Consider the following 27,649-nt stretch of genomic DNA (forward strand, 5'->3'; position numbering starts at 1 on the left):
GAAAAAGCCCAGGCTAAAGTGCTGTTATTTCAATTGCCCCGATCTCAGCTGGTCCTGTTCTCCCTGTATCACTTTATTGAATCAAGCCTTTCTTATTTGAAACTCAAAGTTCTCTTGTGTGTGTTAGTTGCTCAGTTGTGTCTGACTTGTTGTGACCCCATGGACTGTAGGGGTCCAGACTCCTCCATCCATGGAATTCTCCAGGCAAGAATACTGGAGTGCATAGCCATTCCCTTCTCTAGGGGATCTTCCCAACCCAGGGATCGAACCTAGGTCTTCTGCATTGCAGGTGGATTCTTTACTGTCTGAGCCAGCAGGGAAAGTTCTCTTACAGTCATTTAATGTCAAAATCATTTGGAAGTCTACTAGAAATATAAAGGGCTTCCCTAATAACTCAGTTGGTAAAGAATCCACCTGCAATGCAGGAGACCCCAGTTCGATTCCTGGGTCAGGAAGGTCCACTGGAGAAGGGATAGGCTACCCACTCCAGTATTCTTGGCTTCCCTTGTAGCTCAGCTGGTAAAGAATCTGCCTGCAATGCGGGAGACCTGGGTTAAGTCATAAAATCAGGATTCAAATGTAATTATTGGGAATATTAATTACTGAACCATCCTTCCTCCTATGCTTTCTGTATGGTTTTCAAAAATCTGCAAGCAAAGTAGTACAGTTTTAAACAAATATCTTAACATAATGATCTATTATATTTAGTTTCCAAAAAACTTTCATATTCATTATTTCATTGGATCTTTTCAATCATTCAAGAAAGGCTAGGTAGAATGTCTCCCATGTTACAGATAAGGAACTGAAGACTCAGAGAGGTTAAGTGATTTTCCTGAGATCACACAGCTTAACCAAGAGGTGTGGCCAGGGCTCTTGGTGCTGTATGATACTAAGAATCTAATATTTTAAAACTTATTTTCCTAGATAATTTTAGTGGGATGCATAAGACTTATAAATTATATTTATGTTCAATTAAATGAAGAATAATAATTAATCAACTTCTCTTTTTAGAACTTCTAGATCTGGTTTCCTACTCTCTGGTGCTTGGTGGTTGTGGTCTTTGCAGGCTACAGCTCATTGCCACTGCCATCAGTGTCACTAGCATAGCAGCCGAAGCATCTCAAGAATGTACTGAGGACTCAATATTGTGTTAGATGTGGGCATTATGCTAGGTGTAGCAGACACAGAAAGTTTTAGAATTGTTAAGTATTCAGGAAAACATTAATGAGATAAAAATTATAAACAATAACCTAGACAATAAGAGTCAAGAGTAGGAGAGACAATAACTTCTACCAGGATTGGAAGAGCATATAATCACAGAAGGTTTGGGCTTCGGGAAACAGACAACTGATTGGTTGGTAATGAAGGTAATACTAAGACTTAAAGAAAGTGTAGGCTGAATTCCTGACTTAAAAAATCTGGCCCTATTGGGTCCCATTCTTAAATGGCAAATTTGGCCTCTCTGTTTCTCTTATTTCTTTTAGGAAAAAAAAAAAAAAAAACTTCTGGGAGATATAAATGTATATTGTGAACATTGTGTAAACTTTATATTCATAGCATATTACCAACTTTGGAATTCAATGAATGGGTGTTACTAAAAGAAAATGTAATAACCAGCATTGCTTACCATGTGAGATATCGCCAAAGAAGACTGCTGCCACGTATCCATCACCATCTTCTCATCAGCCTCAAAGTTTAACTCTACACTTTCCAGCGTGTAATCGATCTTGCCCTTCAGGATGCTTTTTGTTTTTGGTTTGGATAAAGCTGACTCTGGAGAAATGGATCTTCGAGGAACCAGGGGAATTCTTTGGAAAATCAACAAAAAAGAAATATAAAGACTTTAACAGAATTCTAATTTTGTGGCCAAGCAACTCGGTAAATTCTGTTCTCTTGTTCTAAGAAGAACCCTTTAGATGGAGAAAAGACTATGAAAGGCTGTATTCAAGTTTTTATGATCCAGAGACTCTTATTAACAAGAGGAAACTAGAGACAAGCAATGCTAAAACATAATCTTTAGGACTAATTCTTGGTAATTATGAGGAAGGCAATTTTATGAAGAAATTCAATTTTGGAATTTATCTGGGATATAAACTTCTGACAAGGAATAAATCAGTCATGAAAAAGCAAATCAAATAGATTTGAGCATCACTTCTTTAATATGACTAGCACTTGGCTTCCGGAAATGAACAGTTAAAAGCGGGATATATTATAATAGATGTGAGGTCTGCAAGGGGTGTCTCACCGAGGTTTGAGAGCTCCAGCATCCCTCCCCCCACCTTGAGAATGGATGATGAACTGTTTTGCAAAGTGCTGTGAGAACACAGAGTTAAGCTTTCCCCCTGCTCTCAACCATATTGCTGCTGCCCCTGTGTAGAGATTTTAGAGCTGCCCCTGGGAATATCCAATCCCTGAAGGATCCCAGGATCTCAGAGGCCAACTGCAGGCAGTGATCCACAGATCAGAATGCTTACTGTGACTGGGATCCTGCTCAGTGATAGAACATAGGAAGGGCTTTCAGCGTGGGCAGAAAGGAGCTCTCAGGATGCCTTGGCTAAAACTTGAGAAGAGCAAGCATTTAGCTTGGCAGACTCAAGTTGCTGGGGAATGGAGCAGTGATGCAGAAAGCTGGCTGTGAATTTTTGCAAATCACTGGCTTGGTCATGTTTTGAAGCATCAGATGAGGTTTTCTGAAGCTGGCTCTTTGATTATCACAATGTTTGGAATTTTGACAGTACACAGTACCTATGGAGGCCATGTGTTTATGACTCAGTACCCACCTACCCACAAGGCCAGCTGACACTTCAATAATCAAGTAATGCTCAGTCTCAGTCACTGAGACATATTAGATTCATGTGCCTAATCAGTTAAGGTAAAGGTTGTGTGATTATCTCTAGACATTTAAGATGGGGCAACAGGCATTTCTGAACACCTTGCTTTGGAGGACTGCAGTGGCAGCATATCATTTGAAAAAGGAATCTGGGTTTAGAATTCATCTACTGAGAAAAATTCTGGTCTAGCCAGTTCTCTCACTATCAGTAGATATTTCAGTAGATATTAACTGGGGCATGTCCCTTGACTTTCTGAGGCTCCATTCCTCTTGGAAGAATACAAATATAATAATAATATTATTACTATTGTTTTTATACATTATTTGTTATTAGTTAATACCATTATTATTACTATTAGGTTGTTGGAGGAATAAAATAGACAAACTATGGGAAAATGCTTGATGATGTGCTCATTTCCCTACACATGTTAAAGAGACTGGTTGACTGGTTGGTTGGCCGGTTGACACATCCATTGGCTGAGAGTTCCAGGAGATACTTACAGCAGTGACTTGAGGTTGAGATTGGTGTAGAGTAGTTTTGCAGAAAATAAGAACTGGCTGTTCTTTTGCTCATCTCATTCTACTAACCAACATTAACAGCTTCCCCATTATGCCTGCCCTGCTATTTTGTGCTAAGAACAAAATGCACTGCTACTGGGGACATTGAAACTTGGCCTCTCTTGATGACTCTTGATGGTTCATATATCTTTGGAAATTTTCTTATTGTTTTTAATTGCAATGTTCTCTTTCAGCACTGGCTGAGTTAAAACATTGATCTTGTATTTGAGTCAAAAAGAGGGTACAGACTTTCCTTTTTGTGTTTTCTTGCTTACGCATGGTCCTGACAGGGACATGATGGGACTAGATGGAAGAAGCCTACAGAGAAATGGGCCTCAGATCACTGTGGAATCCTGTTGTGCTCAGGCCATTTCAAATTCTTGATGGCATAAGGGAGGGTAAAACAAGAGGTACTCACAATTACAACAGTGCATGTGAGGAAGAATAGTTCGTTGTCATATTATGCAATAAAGATAAGAGTTACCACTTATCGAGAGTCACTGGGACTAGGTTCAAGTTTTCTGACTCTCAGACAGAGAGTCTATGTTCTGCTCTATGTTCTGAGGATTTCATTTTCTGCAGTTTTCATAACCACCCTACTCTTACAGATAATGAAACCAAGGCTTAAGAGAGTTGGGGGTGACTTTTCCAAATAAATTGTTTTAATTTACTTACATATAACTAGTAATTGGCTAAAAATGTAATCTTCATTCTACCCTTACCACCAAGTTTATTTTCATGCTGGTGGGAATCTGATGTTAGATCACTAAGAAGTTTCAGTCTCACAAAGACATAACCACATAAGTTTGAGTCTTTACTGTTTCTCAGTTTCCTATACTGTAAAAGAAGACACATAATGCCTTGCAGTTTCATTTACATGATATCACACACAGACACACCCATGCACACAGAACAGCATGGGACCTTTCATAAAAGTGGTAGAGGGTCATGATCCCTTACCAGAAAGCCTTCTGGTCAAAAGTGTTTCAGAATTCAGAATTTGTGTATACTATATATTCCCTACTATCCCCAGCAGTTTGGTGGAAGCACTCTATTACAAAACACACTATATCTCTGCAGCAAAAATGAGTAATCAATGAGTAGATAAGTAGAATGAATAATGCATATCAATAGTCTTTGTCAAAGTTAGAAAAGAAATTCAGTTTTCAGACTTTTTTTTTTGGATTTTGGATTAGCAGATACAGGAGTGTGGTTTTTATAATGGTATTCAATTTAAAATCACAAAGCTTTATGTTCAGACTAATTACAGTGCGACATGATAGTCTACCTTACCTAAGCTGGCTTTCCAAAATATCTTTACTATCCAGTTGGACCAGTGGGACTCGAGTGAATCTCTTAGTGTCATCCATTGGAATTTTACACTCCATGGCCCTGTAATAATCTTGCAGGAGTCTCTTCGTATCTTGGAAACGGTTCAGTTCTGCCTTTAATAGCAAATATGAATGTTAAAACCCAAGACAGAACAAGATAATCTGCACATATTTTCCATATAAGCTCTGTAAACACTATTTAAAAACAGTAGGTTGAAATCAGCTTTCTAGAAACTAAGAGAAGTGGTTTTAAGTGTTTAAGATTTCATAAAAATTAAAGAAAGTTGGTGAGTTTGCATTCTCTGTACTTATTGAATATGAGTCCACTTAACGAGATGACATTTCCATGTCTCTTAATAATGTTACAAAAGATAGTATGATGTCTGAAGTAGCACATATTAGTCATTATTTTGACATTAGGAATTCTTTGTGCCTTATATTCAACCAACCAATACATTAACAAACATTTGAGTGTGTTTCATCATACATAACACATTAGTTGACTTGGTAAATACTAAAAGTACACAGAAAATACATAATATAAATACATATACTGCTATAAAAGAACTGGAACACAAAATAAGACTAGGTATTGGTCCTGTAGAACCATGAAATGTAGCTGCAGAGAACTAACAAATGGTGAGGTGAAGTGATAACGAATAGTTTTTTTCTCACAATTTCCATTCCTGCTCAACATGAACAGAAGGGAGGTCACTCCTCCAAGCTCAAAACGAAATGCTTCTGCTAACTTTGCCAGTAGACATCTTGGGGGACAGGAAATGGAGAAGCACAGAGGAGCATCAGTTATTCCTGAGTGACTCCCTCCCAGCAGGTCGCCTCTGTTTGTGGTAATTGTGACATGGATGTGCAGTGAGATCCTGCACATTGTCAATTACACAAACAGATCATGAGTTTTCCAACCTGCTCTCCTACCAGATGTCAGACCAGTGGGCATATCGGTGCTTCTCTCTGGTAGTGTAACCATGACCTTCAGTCTTTGCTTTTATTAGTAGGGCTACTTAAACCAGTTCAGTTCAGTTCAGTTGCTCAGTCAGGTCCGACTATTTGTGACCCTGTGGACTGCAGCAAGCCAGGCTTCCCTGACCATCACCAATTCCCAGAGCTTGCCTAAACTCATATCCATCAAGTCAGTGAGGCCATCCAACCATCTCATTCTCTGTCACCCCCTTCTCCTTCTGCTTTCACTTTTTCCCAGCATCAGGGTCTTTTCCAATAAGTCAGTTCTTTGCATCATGTAGCCAAGTATTGGAGCTTCAGCTTCAGCATCAGTCCTTCCAATGAATATTCAGGACTGATTTCCATTAGGATTGACTGGTTTGATCTCCTTGCAGTCCAAGGGACTCTCAAGATGGAAGCTCTTATGCAGATGTATTCCACAACAGCTAGTTAATTATAGAAAGCATCTTTTCTAAAAAGAACAAAACTCAACTGGTGTTCAAAGCCCTTTGCTGAACCTAACTCAGGATATTTATATGGGCTTCCCTGGTGGCTCAGATGGTAGAGTCTGCCTGCTATGTGGGACTCTGGATCGATCCCTGGGTGGGGAAGATCCCGTGGAGAAGGGAATGGCTACCCACTCCAGTATTTTTGCCTGGAGAGTCCCATGGACAGAGGAGCATGGCAGAATATTTATAAAGGGGTCCCTATATTCAGCAACCAAGTAATGTTGTCATATATGTAATAAAACATCAAGGAACAGTCTTGTACTGCCATACTGAGTTTGGAAAAAATAAATGTCTGCTTTGCATTGTAGTCAACAACAAAAGACAAGGATAGTTTCAATAGATTTGTTTTTGATACAGGAAAGGAGGGGCCAATCTGATCCTAAAAAGTTGCTCTCTGCAGTATTAAACTTTTCTAGCTAAATAACTGAAATAGGAAAAAATTCCTTTGGTTAATTCTATACTGTAAATAAAATTACCATTTATATATTAAGATATCATAAGATATGAAGAAAACCTATGACCAACCCAGACAGCATATTAAAAAGCAGAGACATTACTTTGCTGACAAAGGTCTGTCTAGTCAAAGCTATGGTTTTTCCAGAAGTCATGTATGGATGTGAGAATTGGACTATAAAGAAAGCTGAGTGCCAAAGAATTGATGCTTATAATGTGTGGTGTTGGAGAAGACTCTTGAGAGTCCCTTGGACTGCAAGGACATCCAACCAGTCCATCCTAAAGGAAATCAGTCCTGAATATTCATTGGAAGGACTGGTGCTGAAACTGAAACTCCAGTACTTCAGCCACTTGTTTCGAAGAACTGACTCATTGGAAAAGACCCTGATGCTGGGAAAGATCGGAGGCAGGAGGAGAAGGGGATGACAGAGAATGAGATGGTTGGATGGCATCACTGACTCGATGGACGTGAGTTTGAGCAAGCTCCAGGATTTGTTGATGGACAGGGAAACCTGGTATGCTGCAGTCCACAGAGTCACAAAGAGTTGGACATGACTGAGCAACTGAACTGAACTGAACTGATACTCAAGAGAATCTTCATGATACCACATTTCCAGTGTGTGGCATGCAAATGTATTAATAAACCCAATTTGTACAAATTGGATATTGACAAATAAATTTGGGGAACTGAAGTATTGTGAGGCTATACAAATTGTTAGTTATCAAACTATAAGCATTATGGTTTAATAATGCTTACCAAATTAGCATTATTTGTTAAATATATTTAGAAATCAGGAAATTATTTCCTCCATAACTTAGAGAACCGACCTCTTTAGTTATGATTAAGATTAGTAGGTCCTATTTTATATAATTGGTATTTCAGACAGTGCTGGTATCCATGCCTCAGACTAACCCTGTTATATTATTTTATATAAAATATTAATTTATTTTTGGGGGACATAATTTGACTAATTATACAGCTAACTATGAATAAGATGCCATTGTACATCCACAATACCCATATAAGCAGAATTAAGATTATTTTCACACTTGTGATAGCTAGTAAATCATTCTTTCTCATTGTTTCTGTCTTCATAGAATCTCAGTTTTGAAAGCGAACTTAGAAATCATCTTGCATAGCATTTTCTAAAATTTGTCTTGTACAAACCTTGTCTTCAATTCAGTTTAGTTGCTCAGTTGTGTCCGACTCTTTGCAACCCTGTGTACTGCAGCAAGCCAGGCTTCCCTGTCCATCACCAACTCCCGGAGCTTGCTCAAACTCATGTCCATCAAGTTGGTGATGTCATTTAACGATTTCATCCTCTGTCATCCCCTTCTCCTCCTGCCTCCAATCTTTCCCAGCATCAGGGTCTTTTCCAATGAGTCAGTTCTTCGAAACAAGTGGCTGAAGTACTGGAGTTTCAGTTTCAGCACCAGTCCTTCCAGTGAATATTCAGGACTGATTTCCTTTAGGATGGACTGGTTGGATGTCCTTGCAGTCCAAGGGACTCTCAAGAGTCTTCTCCAACACCACAGTTCAAAAGCATCAATTCCTTGGCACTCAGCTTTCTTTATAGTCCAACTCTCACACCTATACATGACTACTGGAAAAACCATAGCTTTGACTAGACAGACCTTTGTCGGCAAAGTAATGTCTCTGCTTTTTAATAGGCTGTCTAGTTTGGTCATAGCTTTTCTTCAAAGCAGCAAGTGTCTTTTAGTTTCATGGCCATAGTTACCATGTGCAGTGATTTTGGAGCCCCCCGGCCCCCAAATAAAGTTTCTCATTGTTTCCCCATCTATTTGACATGTCAATTTTGTCTTATAGACTGTTAATGAGCGCCACTTTGGGGATAAAACAAAGAAAAACTTTGCAACATCAGTTTCAGAAATCCTGGGTTGGCACACTCAAAGAGTTTCTATATTGCAGAGCATCTTGATAATAATAATATGTCAATATTTTTGTTAATGTCCCAGCAAGAAGGAATGGTAGAGTACATAGCCCTTCCCAAAGTCTTTTGACTCAAGTCCTTGTTTTGTGAAACATCTTGTAGGAGTAGTGTTCTACAGAATCCACCTTGGGAAACACTTATCTAGCCATAAACCCTTGAAAACTTTCACAAAGATTTTCCTCCCCTTCACAAATATGCACAAGATTCTGCTCATGGGCTCCTGGACCAGCAGCTCAAGGGCCTGCAAAGTCTGTTATTTGATGGACAGTTCCAATCATTAGGCTCTTTTTTCACTTACTGAACTGAAATCTACTACTCTTCTGTAGTTTACAGCTTTGTTTTTTCCCTTTTTTATAGGATTCTGTGAATCCATGCAGAACAAGGCCTTTTCTGTTCTATTGGCTAACCTTTAACTATGGAAACACTGATGACAAACCAGTGGTCAGAGGTACTGGCCCAGGAGTTAGACTCCCTGAGTCCAAATCCCAGTTCTCTCTTGACTGGCGTGTGGCATTGGTCAAATTACTTCATCTATGTTTGCCTCGGTTTCCTCCTCTGTGAAATGAGCATTAAGATAGAATGTACAGCCTAGGGTTCCTGTGAGGGTTTAATGTATTGCACAGGAAGAATCCTTAGAACTGTATCTGGCACATACAGATTAAGAATTTAATACATATTAGCCTTTATTTGCTCTCCTTTCCTTTACCCTCTTTTCCCCCACCCCTAGTTGGTTTTAGATGTAGATTCTGTATCTCAGGGAGAGTCTGAAAGGCAGGTATTGTGGGGTATAAGAGTTATGCCATTTTCACAAGAGGTGCATAATTGCTTGGACTTCTGGGAATGATTTACAAAAATTCTCTAATCCCTTTCCCTTCACTATTGGATTTCTGTTATTTCTACCCTAAGCTTTTGACACACCTTTACCAACATTCAATGTCCGTTTACTCAAAGTGGTGCCCCAGGGGTGTCACCCCAGCGGGTTTAGGCTGCTGGGTGTCTCGCCTTCATATGCAGCACAACCCATGTCTTGCGGCTCTCTCCTGCATCCCAGAGCCGGCAATCAGGGAGGCAGCTCCTGTCTCTTAGGTTTCTGCTTCCAGTGGTCCATGATTGTCTCTTGGAGTGCTGGAAGTCCTCGCCTTCAAAGTCACTTGTTGAACAAGGATTTACTGAACACCTCCTGTGCACAGCTCTGGCGAGCCTCAGCTAACTATCCTCTTTTCTGGAAATAACTTCTCCTGTAAACTAACAAGTTTAAGACCTGTAAGGTACCCTTTTCCACTGTATCCTCACTGCTATTTCTTAGGAAAGAATACTCCTGTAAACACAGCTTGATTACCAAGATACCCTTCATATTCCCCTCAGTGTGAAGAGATTATAAACAGGTTTCTCCCTAACTCCAGGCTCCTGATCTTCCTTGTCTGAGAGTATTTACTTTAGGAAACTTGTCTTTGTAAGCCTATTCTCTGTCACTTTGAGATGTAAATCTCTTCAGATCTTTCCTCAGGTTCTAGGAACCAGAACTGTCTCTGTCAAGGACCTGGGAACCACCTCTTTGAGATGGCATCATATGAAGTGAAAGAAGCAGCCCTAGGTCCCTGTCCTCTGGGAGGAGAGGAGCCTGACTTAGGAAGACATCCTGCTCCAAGCTGTAAAACTACTTGCATCAAGAAGAGAGGAGAAAGTTTACTTTTCCTTTAGGTGAGGCCAGTCGAGAAACACAAGTTGCCCATGACACCCCACCCCGCTCCAGCTCTTAGAAACACTCCAGCCCTTCTTCTTGGGAGAGCTGGGTCTCCAGACTTGGTAATGGCACCCCACTCCAGTACTCTTGCCTGGAAAATCCCATGGATGGAGGAGCCTGGAAGGCTGAAGTCCATGGGGTCGTTGAGGGTCAGACACGACTGAGCGACTTCACTTTCACTTTTCACTTTCATGCACTGGAGAAGGAAATGGCAACCCATTCCAGTGTTCTTGCCTGGAGAATCCCAGGGATGGGGAGCCTGGTGGGCTGCTGTCTATGGGGTTGCACAGAGTTGGACATGACTGAAGTGACTTAGCAGCTCTCCCCTATTGTTGACTAATTTCTTGGGATGAAATCAACGTGTGCCTCATTAGCTGGTCCAGCATGATTCATTATTTAAATGGATGCAAAAGCAAGTTAATCAGGTTGTTCTGATGAATGGTCTGTGTTGCCAATCTGAACATAAATGTTTTTCAGGAATCAAGTGCCGGCTGAGACTGATCCTGCCCATGTTCTGTGGCAAGGCTTTGGGTATCTTCTGCGGGGGGCTGGTGAGGTAGTGACCCAGGACAGACACCATCTCTGCTGTCCCCTCCACAGCTCCAGGCCACCTGGAAACAACTGGTGAGGTGTCGCTTGAGATGTTCCCAGTTCTGGTGTTTGCTTGAAATGGTTTATTTCAGCTGAATTCCTTGGCAAGTTGGGGCTCAAGCCTGGGTCGGGTGCTCTGAGTGAAATGAGCTCCAAATGGCCCCTTACATTCCCAGAAGGGTGGTTAATAGGAGGGCTGTAGCCATAGAGGGCAGAGTCTGTGTCATTCTGACCAGCCACTCTTACCTGCATCAGTGAGAAGAAATGGTTCATGGCAATTCCCGTCGAGTCCTGCAACCAGCTCTCGTTAATGATGTCCAGACGCTCCTGCTCTGCTTCTTCCTTGCGGGCATCGCAAATGTCCCACAGGCGGTCCCGTAAATCCTGAACACAGAGAAGCAATGCTGTGAGGCTTCAGAATCGCAGCTTGGATGACCTCCATGTAATGAAACTAAAATCCTTTGCCTGTCTTAAAAATGTGCCTGAAGAAGATTTAGATCTAATGCATTCATGTATTTTATCCTTTTGCTCAACAAATCTTTATTTTGCTTCTACTCTGTCAGGTCCTCGCTTTCTAAGACCCCCCTCAGCATACCCTGTGCCCATATTTAAACCCGCTGCAGTTCACTTTCTTCATGGGGGGGCTATGGTTTCTGTATTCTAATCCTTCCTCACAAGACTTCTTTGGTTGAAAAAAGACCTCTCAGGGAATTTTGGAGGAAATGGTGTATTGTTGATGGAAGAAATCTGCAGCTCTGTGCAATCCAAGGACATACATAGGCTTGTTAATGAATCATGGGTGAAACATGTCATTCATCAAGAAATGGTGTTTGAACTTAATCTGAAGATAAGCTTTGTACTACAGAGTTAGCAGTAAAATAAAATCTTTTGAAGATCCCATCTCTGCCATTTACTAGGTCCGGAACAATAGTGATGATACCTTTCTGTGTGTGTCACTGCATTAGAATAGAAGTCAGTGAACTTATATTGACTCAATGAATGCCTCCCAACAAACTTAGGTACTCTTATTATCTTCCTTTTGCAGGTGAGGATCTGAGTCAGCTACAGAGAGGTTTTTTTTCCTAAAGTCACCCTATGAGCAAGTGGTGGAGTCAGGATATGAGCCTGTGGGCTTGAGTAAGATGTACCACTAGATTAGGGCTCAGTTACTTGACCTGTGAAATGGGGATATTGTTTACCCTTTGGATGTGCTATAGTCAGCCTAAGCCTATAAATCACTTTGATCCCTGGGTTGTGGAGATCCCTGGAGGAGGGTATGGCAACTAACTCCAGTATTCTTGCCTGGAGAATTCCATGGACAGAGGAGTCTGGAGGGCTACAGCCCATGGAGTCTCAAAGAGTTGGATACAACTGAAGTGACTTAGCTTGCATAAAGCACTTAGCACAGTATTCAGCACACAATAATTTCTCAATTATAAACACTATCATAGAAATTCATAAAAATAAAACATCTGTTTAATAAAAATCCCATTAATAAAATATATGTAGCCCAATAAAACTTGACAGTTTTCATAACATTGATAATTTATTGAATGTTAACTGTGCATTGGGCATTGTGTTTAGTGCCTGACATTGATTACCTCATTCATCCCCACAATAACCAAGAGAGAAGTTCCTGATGAGAAATTGTATGCCCAGAGTGATTAAATCACTTGCCAATGGTTTCAACGTGGTGAAGTCAGGAATTCAAGAGCAAGAAGTTTTATTCCAGTATCTACAGAGAGTTTTATTTCTGTGATGCTGTGTTTATGGAACACTTAGCGTTTTGGTTTGTTATCTTGTGGGGGCTTCATGTGAAATGAAAAGATCAATGCCATTTTTATAGCTGTGTGGTCATGGCAGAAGAATACACTATTATTTAGAGCTGATCTGGGTGTCTCTGGGGTCTTTCCACAAATGCTATATTGGACAGTCAGTGAGGACTGGCTTGTACTCCCCACACATTTATACATTTTTAAAAAGACAGCAGAGGAAGCAGGGGACTTGTTTCTAGCTCTCATTCTGTTTCTGACTCATTTGGAGGTCTTAGCAAGTACTGTTATCTCTGTAGTTTGGTTTTCTAATGGTATTAAGGATAACACGATAGCAAAGCCTCATCATTAACTTCTCAGGATTGAAATGAAATAAGCCAAGAACAAGGACTGTTACCCCAAATAAAGAGGTTAACTACTGGCAAATAGGATTATGGTTTTGTCATTTAAAATTTTTGTTTAAGTATCTAATTTGTGTACAATAAACAAACGGTACTTCAGGAATTAGGGGGAAAATGCTCATAAGATATTTTAAGTCCCCAAACCTTCTCATTCTATTAGCAATCATCTTATTAATCTGGGGCAAGAGTTGATAGGAGGGCCAGCTTTGTGAATAAGTAGGAAACAGGAAAAGGCAGATATGTTTTAGGATTAAGAACAGGTGCTTCAGTACTGGGGCATTTGTTAATTCAATACCTGCTTGATAGAACCTACCAGCACCCTGCTCATCCAAGTTACCGTCATGCCTTCACTTAACTTCAATGGCTCCCCAGTTGGTTTCCCAGTGGCTCTTAAACACACCAAGCATCCTCCTCCTCTAGTGCCTTTGCTTTTCTCTCTGCCTAATACACTCTTCCTCCCCAGATCTGCCTGGCTCATTCAGTCTCTCCTTTCCTGAGTTTGCTCAAATATCACCTTCTCAGAGTGGGCCTTTACACAACCACTGGATACCAAATAGTACATCAGTGTTTTTTCCTCCAAGCTCTTTGTCCTTCACCTAGCTCTTACCAGTGATATACTTGCTGTACATGTATGTGTTTATTGCTTATTCTTTGCATTCTGGCCCCCAGAATGTAAACATCCTGATGTCACAGGCTTTTTTTCCACTGTTCAATCCCTAGCCCCTGGAACAGTGCTGAGGCCCTGGTAGATGTTCAATAAATATTAACAGAGCAGATGCATGGGCCATGGGGTAGAGCTTGGCAATTTGTTGTTGTTGTTGTACAAATAAACATTGAGACTATAATCAGATTTGACCACTAGTAGCCTATATTTAGGGCTTTTCCTGGTGGCCCAGATGGTAAAGAATCTTCCTGCAATGTAGGAGACTCAGTTTGATTCCTGGGTTGGGAAGATCCTCTGGAGAAGGGAATGGCAACCCACTCCAGTATTCTTGCCTGGGAAAGCCCATGGACAGAGGAGCCTGGTGGGCTTCAGTTGTGGCAAGGGAAAGAATTCCCCTGACAGGAAAAGGCAAGAGACAGGAAATGTAAGAAATCAAAATCAGGCTTCTTACACATCAGAGGATCTTTTCTAAAGCATCAGGGTAATATATATACATATATACTTAAATGTATACTCCATTTATGAATTTATGAAAATCTGCCTGTCGACCAAGTACCAGGCACTGTGCTTGCTGGAGATACAAAAATGTATAAGATTTGGTAGCTTCCCTCAAGGGATCTATTCAATAGAGGCAACACTTCAGGCTTTCTGGAATGTTCCTTCATTCCCCTTCTCATTGACATCAACCAACGATTTAATTGCCTCCAAGACAGGCACATACTTAATACCAGACTTGGTATTAATACCATACATTCACATGCTTACATGACCTGACAAATTGCTTAAGAGTGTACAAAATAAATAGAGGCTGGAATGATCTTAGATCCCTGGCCTTGACTCCTCCTTCCAGAAGCATGGACCATTGGATTCTCACTCTGAACTCAAAGTGCTGAAGAGCCACTGCTCTTGAAAGTCAGCAGGTTGATGTTCAAACCATTTCCCTCTTCATCGTCACACCTCATGAAAATAATGAGGGGATAAATGAGGCTTTTGCAGCGGGAGGTTTGAGAGTGTGGAGACCTGGGCCCCGTGAGTCACAGATTCCCTTACATTCACTCTTTGGTGCAGCTCAGCCTTTGTTTCCTCATCATCCCACAGGTCGTCAGGAAGGGAGTTGAAATCCGCCTGCCACTGAGACACGAAGTCTTGCTTGTGGTCTGGACGCCTCAGAAACTGCTGGAAGCCTGTTCTGTAAGGCATTGGGGGAAGGAGACAGAGCTTACATGTCCTTGCTGTAAACTACATGACTGGAACGGTGGGAACTTTACTTACCTAATATCATATAAGTAAGCAAGTACGGCATGCTGGTCTTCTCTCAACTGCCTGAGTACTGTTTTGATGGAATTTATATAGGAATTTTCTATCAGTTTCCAGTATGGTACTAAAAATGATGGTATTTCCTGTTAAATGACAAAGCATAAAAATCATAATTTCAAAGGGCAAAATGCTTCTGTGCAATTGAGCCAAAGGGCACTACTAAGTGGGAGATCAAGATACAACTGCACTGGGACTTCCCTGGTGGTCCACACTCCCAATGCAGGGGGCCTGGGTTTGATCCCTGGTCAGGGACCTAGATTTCACATGTGGTAACTAAAAGATCCAGCATGCAGCAACTGAGAGCCAGCACAGTCAAATAAATAGTGCACTGGGACGACCCAGAGGGATGGTATGGGGAGGGAGGAGGGAGGAGGGTTCAGGATGGGGAGCACATGTATACCTGTGATGGATTCATTTTGATATTTGGCAAAACTAATACAATTATGTAAAGTTTAAAAATAAAATAAAATTAAAAAAAATAATAAAAAAATAAAAACTCTGTAAACAATTAAAACAAAATAAATACATATTTTTTAAAAGATGCAACTGTGGCTACTTAAATGATCCCTGTGCAACTTCTAGCTCCTCCCCCAGTTAATTCCTATTTCAAACCATTCTTCATGTCTCAGCTCAGACATGTTTGTTTCCAGAAATCCTTCCCCAAACCCACAAGTGTATAGGGTCATCCTTCATCCCCTGAAGTTCAGATGTCCCACTTGAGCACCCTGTACTTCTCCCTTTAGAGCACTGATGGCATTAGTTGTAACTGCTTATGTTATTTGTCTATATTCACCTCTAAAATGGCAATCTCATAAAACCAGGAAGAATGGTTATCTTATTCACTGCTGAACAGTTTTTCCTATAATTAGCACGGCATCTGGGGCATGTTAGGTGCTCAAGAAATATTTATCGAATGAATGGATTGAATGATCACAGACATCTTATCTTGCCTAAGTTGGAGAACATCTATGGGCTCATGTCACAGTGATTGGTGAGTTATTCCTCTGAATTCCCCCTTGAGGTTTCACATTTGCTTTAAAGTGCACCATGAAACTCATAAAGTTTCTTTTATGTTATCTTTAATGAGGCAAATCAACCATCAAAACCAAGAGATAATGAAACAAGAAATAAAATTGAAGATATTTATTATATTTAATACAAACTTTGTATGGTAGTTATTCCCTTATTGGCTGTGCATTTGTTAGTCAGGGAACACACACATGGGCCTTGGAGGTCATTTGGGCTAATTTCCTCTCCAACTGAGAAATGACAAGAGATCCAGGGGTAGATTATCCAGTCTTCCTGTGGACCTGATTGATTTCAAAGCAACCCCCCTCCAGGTCACACTTGTGTTGGTGGAAAGTTCTTCCTGTATTATTCGCCTTCCTGTAGTTTCTACTTATAAGCCCTAGCTGTGCCTTTCAGAGGACAGGCTGCATTCATACTGTCTTCCCTGTGACAGCCTGTTAAATATTTAAAGATGTGAGAGGGGAGATGTAGGCTGTCATTCAGGATGAAACTTGCTTAATTTTGTATTCCTGGCATCTGAAAGAGCATTTGCAAATAACAGGTACTTAACAAACGTTGATAATTGAATAGACTCAATTAAACCCAATTTATCATCAGTTAAATTTTTAAGAGCCTGGATGGCTCAATCTAGTTCTATTTAATTTAATTTTATTAATATTTTATTGGGGCTTTCCTGGTGGCTCAGGCGGCAAAGAATCTGCATGTAATGCAGGAGACCGGGGTACAACTTCTCAGTCAGGAAGATCCCCTGGAGAAGGGAATGGCTACCCACTCCAGGATTCTTGCCTGGAGAATCCCATGGGCAGAGAAGCCTGGAGGGGTACAGTCCATGGAGTTGCAGAGTCAGACATGATTGAGCGACTAACACTTTCAATATTTTATTGGAGTATAGCTGATTTACAATATTGTGTTAGTTTCACATGTACAGCAAAGTGATTCAGTTATATGTATATGTATCTTCATTCTTTTTTAGATTCTTTTTTCAAATAGGTTATCACACAATATTGAGTAGAGTTCCCTGTGCTACACAGTAGGCCCTTTATGGTTATCTATCTTATATATAATAGTGTGTGTGTTCAACTCAAACTTCTGATTAATCTCTCCCTCCATGTATGATTCTGTGTTCAACCATACCTTAGTATTTCATTTATCTAAATTAAACATTTACAGTTCTTTCAATGCTTCTCTCATATCATTTTAACACCTTTCTCCTACATAGATTCCCTTCTGGTTTCCAGTTTTGTAAAAATAATCTCTCCTAAAAGATATGGTATCCAGAGTGGTGCTTAAGTCCATTTTACATAAGTCCACTACTAAACCTCAGAATTCCCAGGTGACTCAGGGGTAAAGAATCCACCTACTGATACAGGAGATGTGGGTTCTATCTCTGGGTCGGGAAGATCCCCTGGAGGAAGAAATGGCATCCCACTCCAGTATTCTTGCCTGGAAAATCCCATGGACAGAGGAGCCCGGCAGGTTATAGTCCATAGGGTCACAAAAGAGTCGGACATGACTGAGCATGCACCCACGCATGCACACACCAAAACTCCCTCCTAGTGACTTCAAGACATTAACACTCAGTGCGTGGAGAGTTACCACCCAGGAATGGACCTCATTGAACTAATATCCTGCTCACTGCTCTCATTTATCTACAAAAACTTCATAAGAAATTGTCAAATACTATTTTGAATTCAAAATATACTATGTTTATGATCCTTCCCTGACCCACCAACCCAACCTTGCTATCAGAGAAAAGGAAAGGGCCAGTTCAGCAGGACTCAGGCTTAGTGAACCTATCTGAGATTTGTGTGGTTATTTTGTATGTTATAGGTGCTCAGAAGGCATATGTTTAATAATTCTCTTTTACATTTTGTCAGGGATTAATCTTTGGATCACTGGTCTTGGGCTTTCCTTGTGGCTCAGACGATAAAGAATCTGCCTGCAATGTGGGAAGACATGCTATTAAATCTCATCTGCCTTTAATTAAATATTTAGGCCTTTGTCCATATCTGATCTTCCAGATTATACTGTATCTTCTGTGGATTTCTGTGAGTTATTGATAATGTCTATCTGTAGTTTCTTTAATTCTCTAGGATGTGATTTTTCTGGGTCTGGGGACTTGAGGTTATGTGCCGTGACTAGATGCTAAGACCTGTCCTTTCCAATTAAATAATCTTCTCTTCATTGACTGAAGCATAATAGGAAATTGGGTAGCCAAGGCAAGTATCCCCCAAGCTTGAGAAGCTAGAAAGCAAAGACCCCTCACTCCACTGCCTCCTTGGTTTTCTCCACACCTTCCTTGTGTCTGGCAAAGGGGGAAGGACCCAGGTTCCCCTCGAACTTGGTTGCTGCCTCCCCCTGCAAGAGCCAGATGTGGAAGCAATAACTATCTCTGTGTCTTTCCACATGCCTATTGAAGTACATCTGGGGTCCCTGGAAGGCCTGGAACTAGGTTTACCTGATAAAGTGTAGGAAGAACATATATATATATATATAAAATTGATTATGCACATACATATCTATTTTATTGATTATATGAAACTCAAATTTTTTAACTGGGCATCTGTCTTTCTTCTCTGTTTGCAGGTAAGCTCTGCAGCTCACATGTGAGAAGCTTAGAATGGAAAAGGAGCAGAGGAGAGCATGTGGCCTGCTTTGTTTCCAGGTTCTAGGCTACTTCTGGTCACAGCAAAAGGAGTACTCTCCATGGTGTCACTTAGGTAACTAGAGGTCTGGGCTGTATATCCTTCTGTCGTCCCTACAGACTGACTCCCCATCCTTCACGCTTCACCCTGCTTGGTGCCCTGGGAGGCCAACTCACGTAAATTACTTCAGGAACCTCCCTTACCTTCCTCCCTTGCCTTCCTCCTCCCAGGCAGGGACTACAAAAACAGAAAGGACATGAGGTCTGGTTAAGTGTTTCCCTGCTCCTCTCTGCTGGTCGCTGCAGGGGGCTGCATCCTCTGGGAAGGCCACAGCCCTGGCAGGTGGTTCTCTCTGTGCACAGGTCTTCTTGAGGTCTTCACCTGTGCTCCCTGTCCTCACCTTCTCAGGCCAGGAGCGATAATAGCTCCCATTGGGGGTAACAATCTAACTCTTGTAGATTTCCTTATTTATTGACTACACACACACACACACACACACACACACACACACACACACACATGAGCTTCCCTGGTAGCTCAGTTGATAAAGAATCCATCTGCAATGCAGGAAACCCCAGTTCGATTCCTGGGTCAGGAAGATGCCCTGAAGAAGGGACAAGGTACTCCAGAATTCTTGGGCTTCCCTGAAGAAGGGACAGGGTACTCCAGAATTCTTGGGCTTCTCTGGTGGCTCAACTGGTAAAGAATTTGCCTGCAATGTGGGAGACCTGGGTTCGATCCTTGGGTTGGGAAGATCCCCTGGAGAAGGGAATGGCTACCCACTCCAGTATTCTGGCCTGCAGAATTCCATGGACTGTATAGTCCATGGGGTTGCAAAGAGTCATACATGACTTTCACTTTTTCTTTCATACACACACACACACATCCATATATATATATATATATATATATATATACACACACACACAAACATATATATGGGCTTTCTGGTGGCTCAATGGGTAAAAAATCCACCTGTGATGCAGGTGATGAGGGTTCGATCCTTGGGTCAGGAAGATCCCCTGGAGTAGGGCATGGCAAGCCACTCCAGTATTCTTGTTTGGAAAATTCCATGGACAGAGGAGCCTGGTGGGCAGCAACCCATAAGGTCATGAAAGAGTCGGATATGATTGCAGTGACATAGCACTTATGATTGAAGTACATAGCACGACATAGCACTTATATATATATGTAAGTGCTGTGTTGCTTCAATCATATCCGACTCTTTATATATATATATATATATATATATATAAATATAAATCAGCCTTTGTTCAGCTGTCTTTAAATCATCATCTGCTTTCTGCCAGGATCCTGACTAGAAGATCTCATACAAGGGAAGCTTGCATCTTATCTCAATGTAAATGTTTATTTTGTACTCCTTTTAGTTCCCTCTTGTCCTCTATGAATTTATTTCTCTCAAGGGCATCAGGGTTTGGAGTTAAGGATTAGATTTCACTATTTTTGTCTCTCACTGTCCAACTCCCGCCCAATAATATCATTTTAATTTTATCTCCGTCCCATCAACCACTTCTGTATACTGCTGCTATGACAGTTTTTGAATATATTTAGTTTTCAAAGTAGCTACTATTTGGCTGAGTGATATTAATTATACACATCTATATTAATATCATATAAAGTTTTAATCTTCTAATATTTCCTGTTCTAATCTCCCCGTCAATGCTAATTAATTAACTCTTCAGAGCTCTATAAAGAATCTCTAACACAGTTGTCACTGTATTTGACTCTGTATTGAATGCAGTGAATTATTTTACATCCTTCTACCCTCCTCCAAAGGGTTTATCATTTAACTGGGGAGATAAAGAAGATGTTTCCCTAGGAATGCTCAATAATAACTGCAACTCATGGCTGGGTCTCAAGTATCTGGCACAGATCGTCAGGGCTGAGAGCTCATAAGAGTCAAAAACCATGGAGGACTGAAATTAAGAAGACAGGGACTAAGTCGTTCAAAAAGTCTTAAAAGAAAGGCCATTCTGTGTAATTTTCCCAAGATGACTTATTTATTTAAGCAGCCCATCTACTCAGTGTTCTGTATGGAAAGGAAATCCCCAAAAGAGGGGATATATGTAAACACATAGCTGATTCACTTTTCTATACAGCAGAAAATAATATAGCATTGCATAACAACTATACTCCAGTAAAAATTAGTAATAATCATTTAAAAAGCAGCCCAGTTTGCCAAGGTGACAACTGGGCTTTGCAGCTGTCAGAGAATGAAGAACCAATTTAAGCTTCAGGGCTCAGCTGGACATCCCCTTGACGGATTTATTAAGGAGGTCAGGCCAGGTAGCTCCCTACTCATTTATGAGTTGAGTTAGCTTCAAAATTTTCCTTCTATTTCTGAAAATTCAGGGGTTAAACTTCATATGAAAGCCTTATGATGTGGGTATGAGAGCTGGGTTGGAGGGCTGTAATTTTCTGGGTCTGTGTTCTGGGGAAGCTGTCTTTCCAGAAAATTGCATCTCTGCTCCTCCTTGGGGAGAAAATTGGTCCTCACAGAGACCATTTACTCTCCTGATTGCGTCACTCATCAGCCGCTCAAAGCATGACTCAGAAACTTGAGGGTGCAGAGAAAAACATGAAATGTGGTTCAATGAGTATTCTCAAATGATCATCTCTGCTTTTTTGATAAATACATATATTATCAGCCAAGAAAGGCCTTTTGGATGGTGCAATGTGAATCTTACCATAAAGAGGAGAAAGAAGAAATTCTACTAGTTTGAGTCTAAACTGCCATACCTCAGGAATTGGTTCATTTACATACACCCACTCTTCTGATCCGGGCTTCGATGGGGCTGGCACTACTGGGACCGGTGAAACATCTGTAGACTCGGCAGGTGATTTCTTGAGTGGAATCTTCCCTCCTAGCGATTTTCCTCTAGGAGAACCTTCAACATGCATATTAAATCATGAAATTTCAAGGATATGGATGGGGACAGATTCTGGTGGAGGATTAAATTTATGATTGCCATGAGCTTCATGCAATTCATTAACTGCTCTTTAAGCAACTTTGGGCAGACTTATCAAATCAAAAACAAAAAATCTCATTCTCTACAGCCCCTAAATGTACCAATGATACCAACAGCAGGTTTTTTTTTTTTTTTTTTTAAAGCAATACTATACTTCTCTTGTCCAATTAGCTGTGGAAAGCAACTTGATACTTCATTTTCATCTCTGTCCTTGCTTCTACAATGAACACATGGTTTTTACAAAGTTAAGACTCCAGAGAAAAGTGCAATTTACTATTGCAAAAAACTGGCAAATTGAACTATCACCCTGAAAAAGAAAGAGGGTAGTCACAACAGGAGCAGTGTTCTTGTTTACTGAAACCCAGGAGAAATTGCCGGGAGAAAGGATGCTGTTATGAGTCGGCTGGAGTCAATAAGGGGTGCAGGGGAGGAGAAGAGGTATTGTAGCTCTTGAATAGTTCCATATTCCCTGGATCAGACAGAGGGTTTCTAATCAGGGAAACTATATTTCTTACTACAGTCAGGTTGTATGGATGAAGGCAACCTCTGTGCCAAAAACCTGGCTGAATTAAGGCATAAGGCGGTGGGGAGAGGGGAGGGAAGGAGAGAGGGGAGGGAAGGAGAGAGGAGAGGAAGAGTGAGAAGGGAAAGAGAGGGGAAGGAAGAGAAGGAGGAAGAAAAGGAGGTTGGAGGAGCAGAAAGAGAGGCCTCATTTCAGCTCAGAATCCAGAAAGGGCATGCGCTATCTGAGAATATCAAGGGGGAATTCAGGCCAGTGAAGTGGTACCCATGTGGTCTGAAAGATCTTGTGACTGATGAAACTACCTTAACTCAGAAAGCACCTATATTTCCTTAAAGGATCAAAGTTATAATTTAGGAATTCATTCAGTTTAAATTTCACTTACTTTCAGATATGTTAAGATTTTAGATGCAGTTTATAAATGCCTATAGAATTTGCAGCACTTTCTTTCCCCAAAATATATTTCTTTAGTGAATATTATTTAATGATATGCTGTTTAGGAAAGTAAATACATCTTCCATTTTTATAATAGTTTAAAATATATGGATTATAAGTAGAGGAGAAATTGTCAATTATGTACTGTGGACAGTTCAGTGCTAAAAACAGTACTGCTATCTACAAGTTTAAAGTTTGTATCTAGATTTTATTTTAAATTAGAAAAATTTAAGAACATCTTTATTCAGGTAATAACCAAAAATGTTCATAATTTGAGAAATGTTTCTATATGGTAATTTTTAAATTCTCTGACCTGAGTTTCTAGTAAAATATGTGATAACACTACTACTTTAAGATGAATTTTTCTAAGGAGAATTTCTAAGGATAACTTTGTAATTATGAGATTGGAATGAGTTTCTTTTTCTTCTTTTCTTACATATCATGATCATTCAGTGAAAACTAAGACAGCCAGGAAGTATTTTTGAACCACTGTGCTTTGATCTTGTTTAAATTTTATCTAATTGTTTTAAACAATCAAAATGCTAAGAGGAAAAGATGTGAATGAATTAAAATGTATTGGCATAGAGAGTGAAAATAGATATCACATTTGAACAAAATCTATCAACATCTCGAGTTTACAAAAGGCAGTCCTTTTAAAGTATTACTCATGTGACCACGTGAAGGTTTCCATTTCTAAGATGTTTGCTTTCATTGGAGGTTGAATTGTTGAGTCCTCAGGGCAGCCATTCTTCTTTCATGAGAAGTTTGAAGGGTAATCTGTTCTTAGCGCATGGTAAAGGCAGATTTTAGCAGTTTTTAGTCCAGTTATTAGAATCTAACTGTATCATGCAGAAGCCCATGGAGTGAGAACAAGTAGATAAAACGAGGTATAAAAGAAAAACAAAATTTTACAACGTGAACATGGGATTTGTTTAATGATTTTATCTGTGAATAAATAGTCAAAGTTGAAACAGCAGAGCAACAGATTTGAGCAATGATAATAACATACTAGGAGCTCAGGAAAGGTAAGAAAAAAACTTCATCAATTGAAGAAAGGAATTTAAGAAAACTGGAACACTTTTACATTAAGTTGGCACTATTCAGTGAATTAAGATTGTAGGAAGGAGGATAAGATGTAAAAAGTCTGATTTTTTTTAAAAAGAAAGGCATTTTTATTACCTTTCAGTCTTAAAACATGCCCTAGTAGAATCAGATTTAATTAAGAACCTCACTGGGTAGAAACTAGAAGATTGGTTAACAGTGACAGCTTCCTTATTGTTTTTGCTTCAGCAAGAAAACATTTCATTGTTAACATATGGTGCTAATAGTTGCCTGGGCTGCAAACATTGGCAAATGAAGTAGAGACTCAGGATGCCTTGGATAAATGAAAATTTTAGCTCTGAAGCAACGTGGCCAGGAAGAGAAGGGTGTCAGTGTTAGGTAAGGAGCCAGATATGGGGCATGAACCAGCTTATTCTCTAAATCACTACTGAGAAGCTATTTTGGAAGAGTTTTCTCTCCTTGGTGTCCTAGAATTCATGTTGTTTCTCTGTGTGGAGCTCAGTTCAGTTCAGTTTAGTTGCTCAGTCGTGTCTGACTCTGAGACCCCATGGACTGTAGCACACCAGGCTTCCCTGTCCATCATCAACTCCTGGAGCTTACTCAAACTCATGTCCATTGCATTGGTGATGCAATCCAACCATCTCATCCTCTGTCATCCCCTTCTCCTCCTGCCTCTAATCTTTCCCAGCATCAAGGTCTTTTCCAATGAGTCGGTTCTTCGCATTAGGTGGCCAAAGTATTGGAGTTTCAGCTTCGGCATCAATCCTTCCAATGAATATTCAGGACTGATTTGCTTTAGGATGGACTGGTAGGGTGTCCTTGCAGTCCAAGGGACTCTCAAGAGTCTTCTCCAACACCGCAGTTCAAAAGCATCAATTCTTTGGCACTTAGTTTTCTTTGTAGTCCAACTCTCACATCCACACATGACTACTAGAAAAACCATAGCCTTGACTAGATGGACCTTTGTCGGCAAAGTAGTGTCTCTGCTTTTTAATAGGCTGTCTAGGTTGGTTATAGCTTTTCTTCCAATCAGCAAGCGTCTTTTAATTTCATGGCCGTAGTTACCACGTACAGTGACTTTGGAGTCCCCCCAAAAATAAAGTCTCTCACTGTTTCCACTGTTTCCCCATCTATTTGCCATGAAGTGATGGGACCAGACGCCATGATCTTAGTTTTCTGCATGTTGAGCTTTAAGCCAACTTTTTCACTCTCCTGTTTGACTTTCATCAAGAGGTTCTTTAGTTCTTCTTCGCTTTCTGCCATAAGAAGGGTGTCATCCACATATCTGAGGTTACTGATAATTCTCCTGGCAATCTTGATTCCACTTTGTGCTTCATCCAGCCCAGCATTTCTCATGATGTGCTCTGCATATAAGTTAAATAAGCAGGGTGACAATATACAGCCTTGACGTACTCCTTTCCCCATTTGCAACCAGTCTGTTGTTCCATGTCCAGTTCTAACTGTTGCTTCTTGACCTGCATACAGATTTCTCAGGAGGCAGTTAAGGTGGTCTGGTATTCCCATCTCTTTCAGAATTTTCCACACAGTCAAATGCTTTGGCATAGTCAATAAAGCAGAAATAGATGTTTTTCTGTAACTTTCTTGCTTTTTCAATGATCCAGCGGATGTTGGCAATTTGATCTCTAGTTCCTCTGCCTTTTCTAAATCCAGCTTGAACATCTGGAAGTTCAGGGTTCACATACTGTTGAAGCCTGGCTTGGAGAATTTTCAGCATTACTTTGCTAGTGTGTGGGATGAGTGCAACTGTGTGGTAGTTCAAAAATTCTTTGGTATTGCCTTTCTTTGGGATTGTAATGAAAACTGACCACTGGTCCTGTGGCCACTGCTGAGTTTTCCAGATTTGCTGGATATTGTGTGGAGCTGGAGATGTGAAATGTAGACTACTATAAAGTAATGAGGACTGGTTATTTGGGATCACATATAGGACCTGATTTTAGTATAATTATAATCAGTGATAAACACTGGGAACTCCTTAAGTCAACTTTGCAAAGGATTCGCCTTTCTGCCCACAGTCTTTGATAACCTGATCTGGAATCAATAATTATATCCCACATTTATTTAGTCCCATGTACTCTGAGCTGGATCCTGTTTTTTTTTTTTTTTTGTATATTTACTTATTCCCTGCAATAGCCACAGGGAAATACTTTTACGACCTCATGAGGGAACTGAGACAAGCCAAGGTCAAGTTGTCTGTCCTTAGTCACTTGGATGCCACTTAGATGGTAAACAGGCAGAGCTAGAATCTCAGTCCAGGCAGGCCCACTCCAGGGTCCATGCATTTGACTATCATATTTGATTGCGTTTACTGTTTATTGATGTAATTCATGTTCAGAAGTGTTCATTAGTTTGATATTTAGAAATCTGCAAGTTTTAGAGTTGTCCTTTTAATACTATTTACTTGGTTTATAAATTGATTTTAAGACTGTTCTATTTGCATTATAATTGTTACAATTTAATTTTTCTGCTTGTAGTGAAAAATCTATTAAAAGTTCAGCCTGAGAAATCAATTCATTGAAAGGCTAGATAATAGAGTATAGATAATATTATTTAATTCATTTAAATTAGATGATGGTGTTAAGGAAAAATCCAAGGAAGTTCTGACCCTGTGGAGAGTTAATATGGAGTGTAGATTGCATTCACCAAAGTGTGAAGAGACTGACTTTCCCTTCTCTCAGATTAATGATTCCTAACAAAATATTACCTTATTTATTTTGACTCTCAATTTCCTCATCTTTGAAGGAAATGATCATTGCTACTTCACAGGTGGTTATGAGGATTTAGTGAGATTATACATAAAAATGATCTTGCATAGTGCCTGGCATATGGTAGGCATTCTACAAGAGGTAGTTTGTTGTTATTTTATTATTATGAATTATATTGTAAAAGGAGAATGTTGAATTTTGCCATCTGAACCATGATTGTAAATTGATCATCAACTTTCTAATGTGTGGCATCAACTTTCAGATAAAACCTAACATGTTTTGCATTTATTCTAAAATCTATTAAGGTTTTGTATGTAGTAACACATACTGTTCCCTGTTTAAGGTCCAAGGTCATTAAAAAAGAGTATTTTAGAAATTAATCCTAGAAAAGCTTAGGGCTTTTTACTTCTGTGTCAAAGTATTGTTAAACACATGTTGTTTTTTAAATTGTAATCCACCTTAAGCATTTTGGGAACCAGGACGTATTCTATATAATACATTAGAAATAACAGAAGGTTTCTTATATTCCAATGGCTAAAATTGAGCAATCAGTCTTTGGCATCAACATGGTAGTTCTTCAACTTTAGTGAGCACCAGAATTCCCTAGAGGGCTTTTTAAACTACAAATTGCTTGGCCCCTCCAGGAGTTTCATATTCAGTAGGTCTGGGGTGGGACCAAGTATCTGTTTTTCTAAAAAGTTCCCAGGTGATGCAGATGCTACTGATCTAGGACTGAACTTAAAGAACCACCGTGTTAATAGATGATCTAGGGATTTCAATTCCATTTCACTTTCATCTTTTTTTCCCTCTGTTCTTACATGTCCTTAAAATGAAATGTCATTAATGCTTATAACATTGACAAAATATTTACAGCTAAGTGGCTTGGCAGCACCTAAACTATGAGTTAAATCAGAAGGCTAGCACTGGAACAGTCCCAGTACTAATACATGTATTAGTACTAATACATGTATTAGTACTAATACAGGTCGACAGAACTAAAGAGGACGAGATTTCCAAGCATTTATTTATAGAACTCTAGTCCTAAGGGGGGCTTCCCCGGTGGCTCAGATGGTAAAGAATCTGCCTGCAATACCGGAGACCCAGGTTCAGTCCCTGGGTCGGGAAGATCCCCTGGAGAAGGAAATGGCAACCCATTTCAGTATTCT

The 27,649-nt window shown here is 40.1% G+C and overlaps 1 protein-coding gene across 1 annotated transcript in view; it reads right to left on the reverse strand.

Moving 5' to 3' along the window:
* Nucleotides 1–27,649, reverse strand: part of SPEF2 (sperm flagellar 2) — a 211,807-nt gene that overhangs the window by 69,477 nt on the left and 114,681 nt on the right. The window contains exons 20-25 of the mRNA XM_027520151.1: nucleotides 21,514–21,662; nucleotides 15,035–15,162; nucleotides 14,813–14,951; nucleotides 11,172–11,309; nucleotides 4,682–4,833; nucleotides 1,628–1,808 (exon numbers count right to left, since the gene is read on the reverse strand). Coding sequence (XP_027375952.1) covers nucleotides 1,628–1,808; nucleotides 4,682–4,833; nucleotides 11,172–11,309; nucleotides 14,813–14,951; nucleotides 15,035–15,162; nucleotides 21,514–21,662 — 887 coding nt within the window. The remainder of the gene's footprint in view (nucleotides 1–1,627; nucleotides 1,809–4,681; nucleotides 4,834–11,171; nucleotides 11,310–14,812; nucleotides 14,952–15,034; nucleotides 15,163–21,513; nucleotides 21,663–27,649) is intronic.

Source organism: Bos indicus x Bos taurus, chromosome 20 (genome assembly GCF_003369695.1).
Source record: "Bos indicus x Bos taurus breed Angus x Brahman F1 hybrid chromosome 20, Bos_hybrid_MaternalHap_v2.0, whole genome shotgun sequence".
Lineage (NCBI taxonomy): Eukaryota > Metazoa > Chordata > Mammalia > Artiodactyla > Bovidae > Bos > Bos indicus x Bos taurus.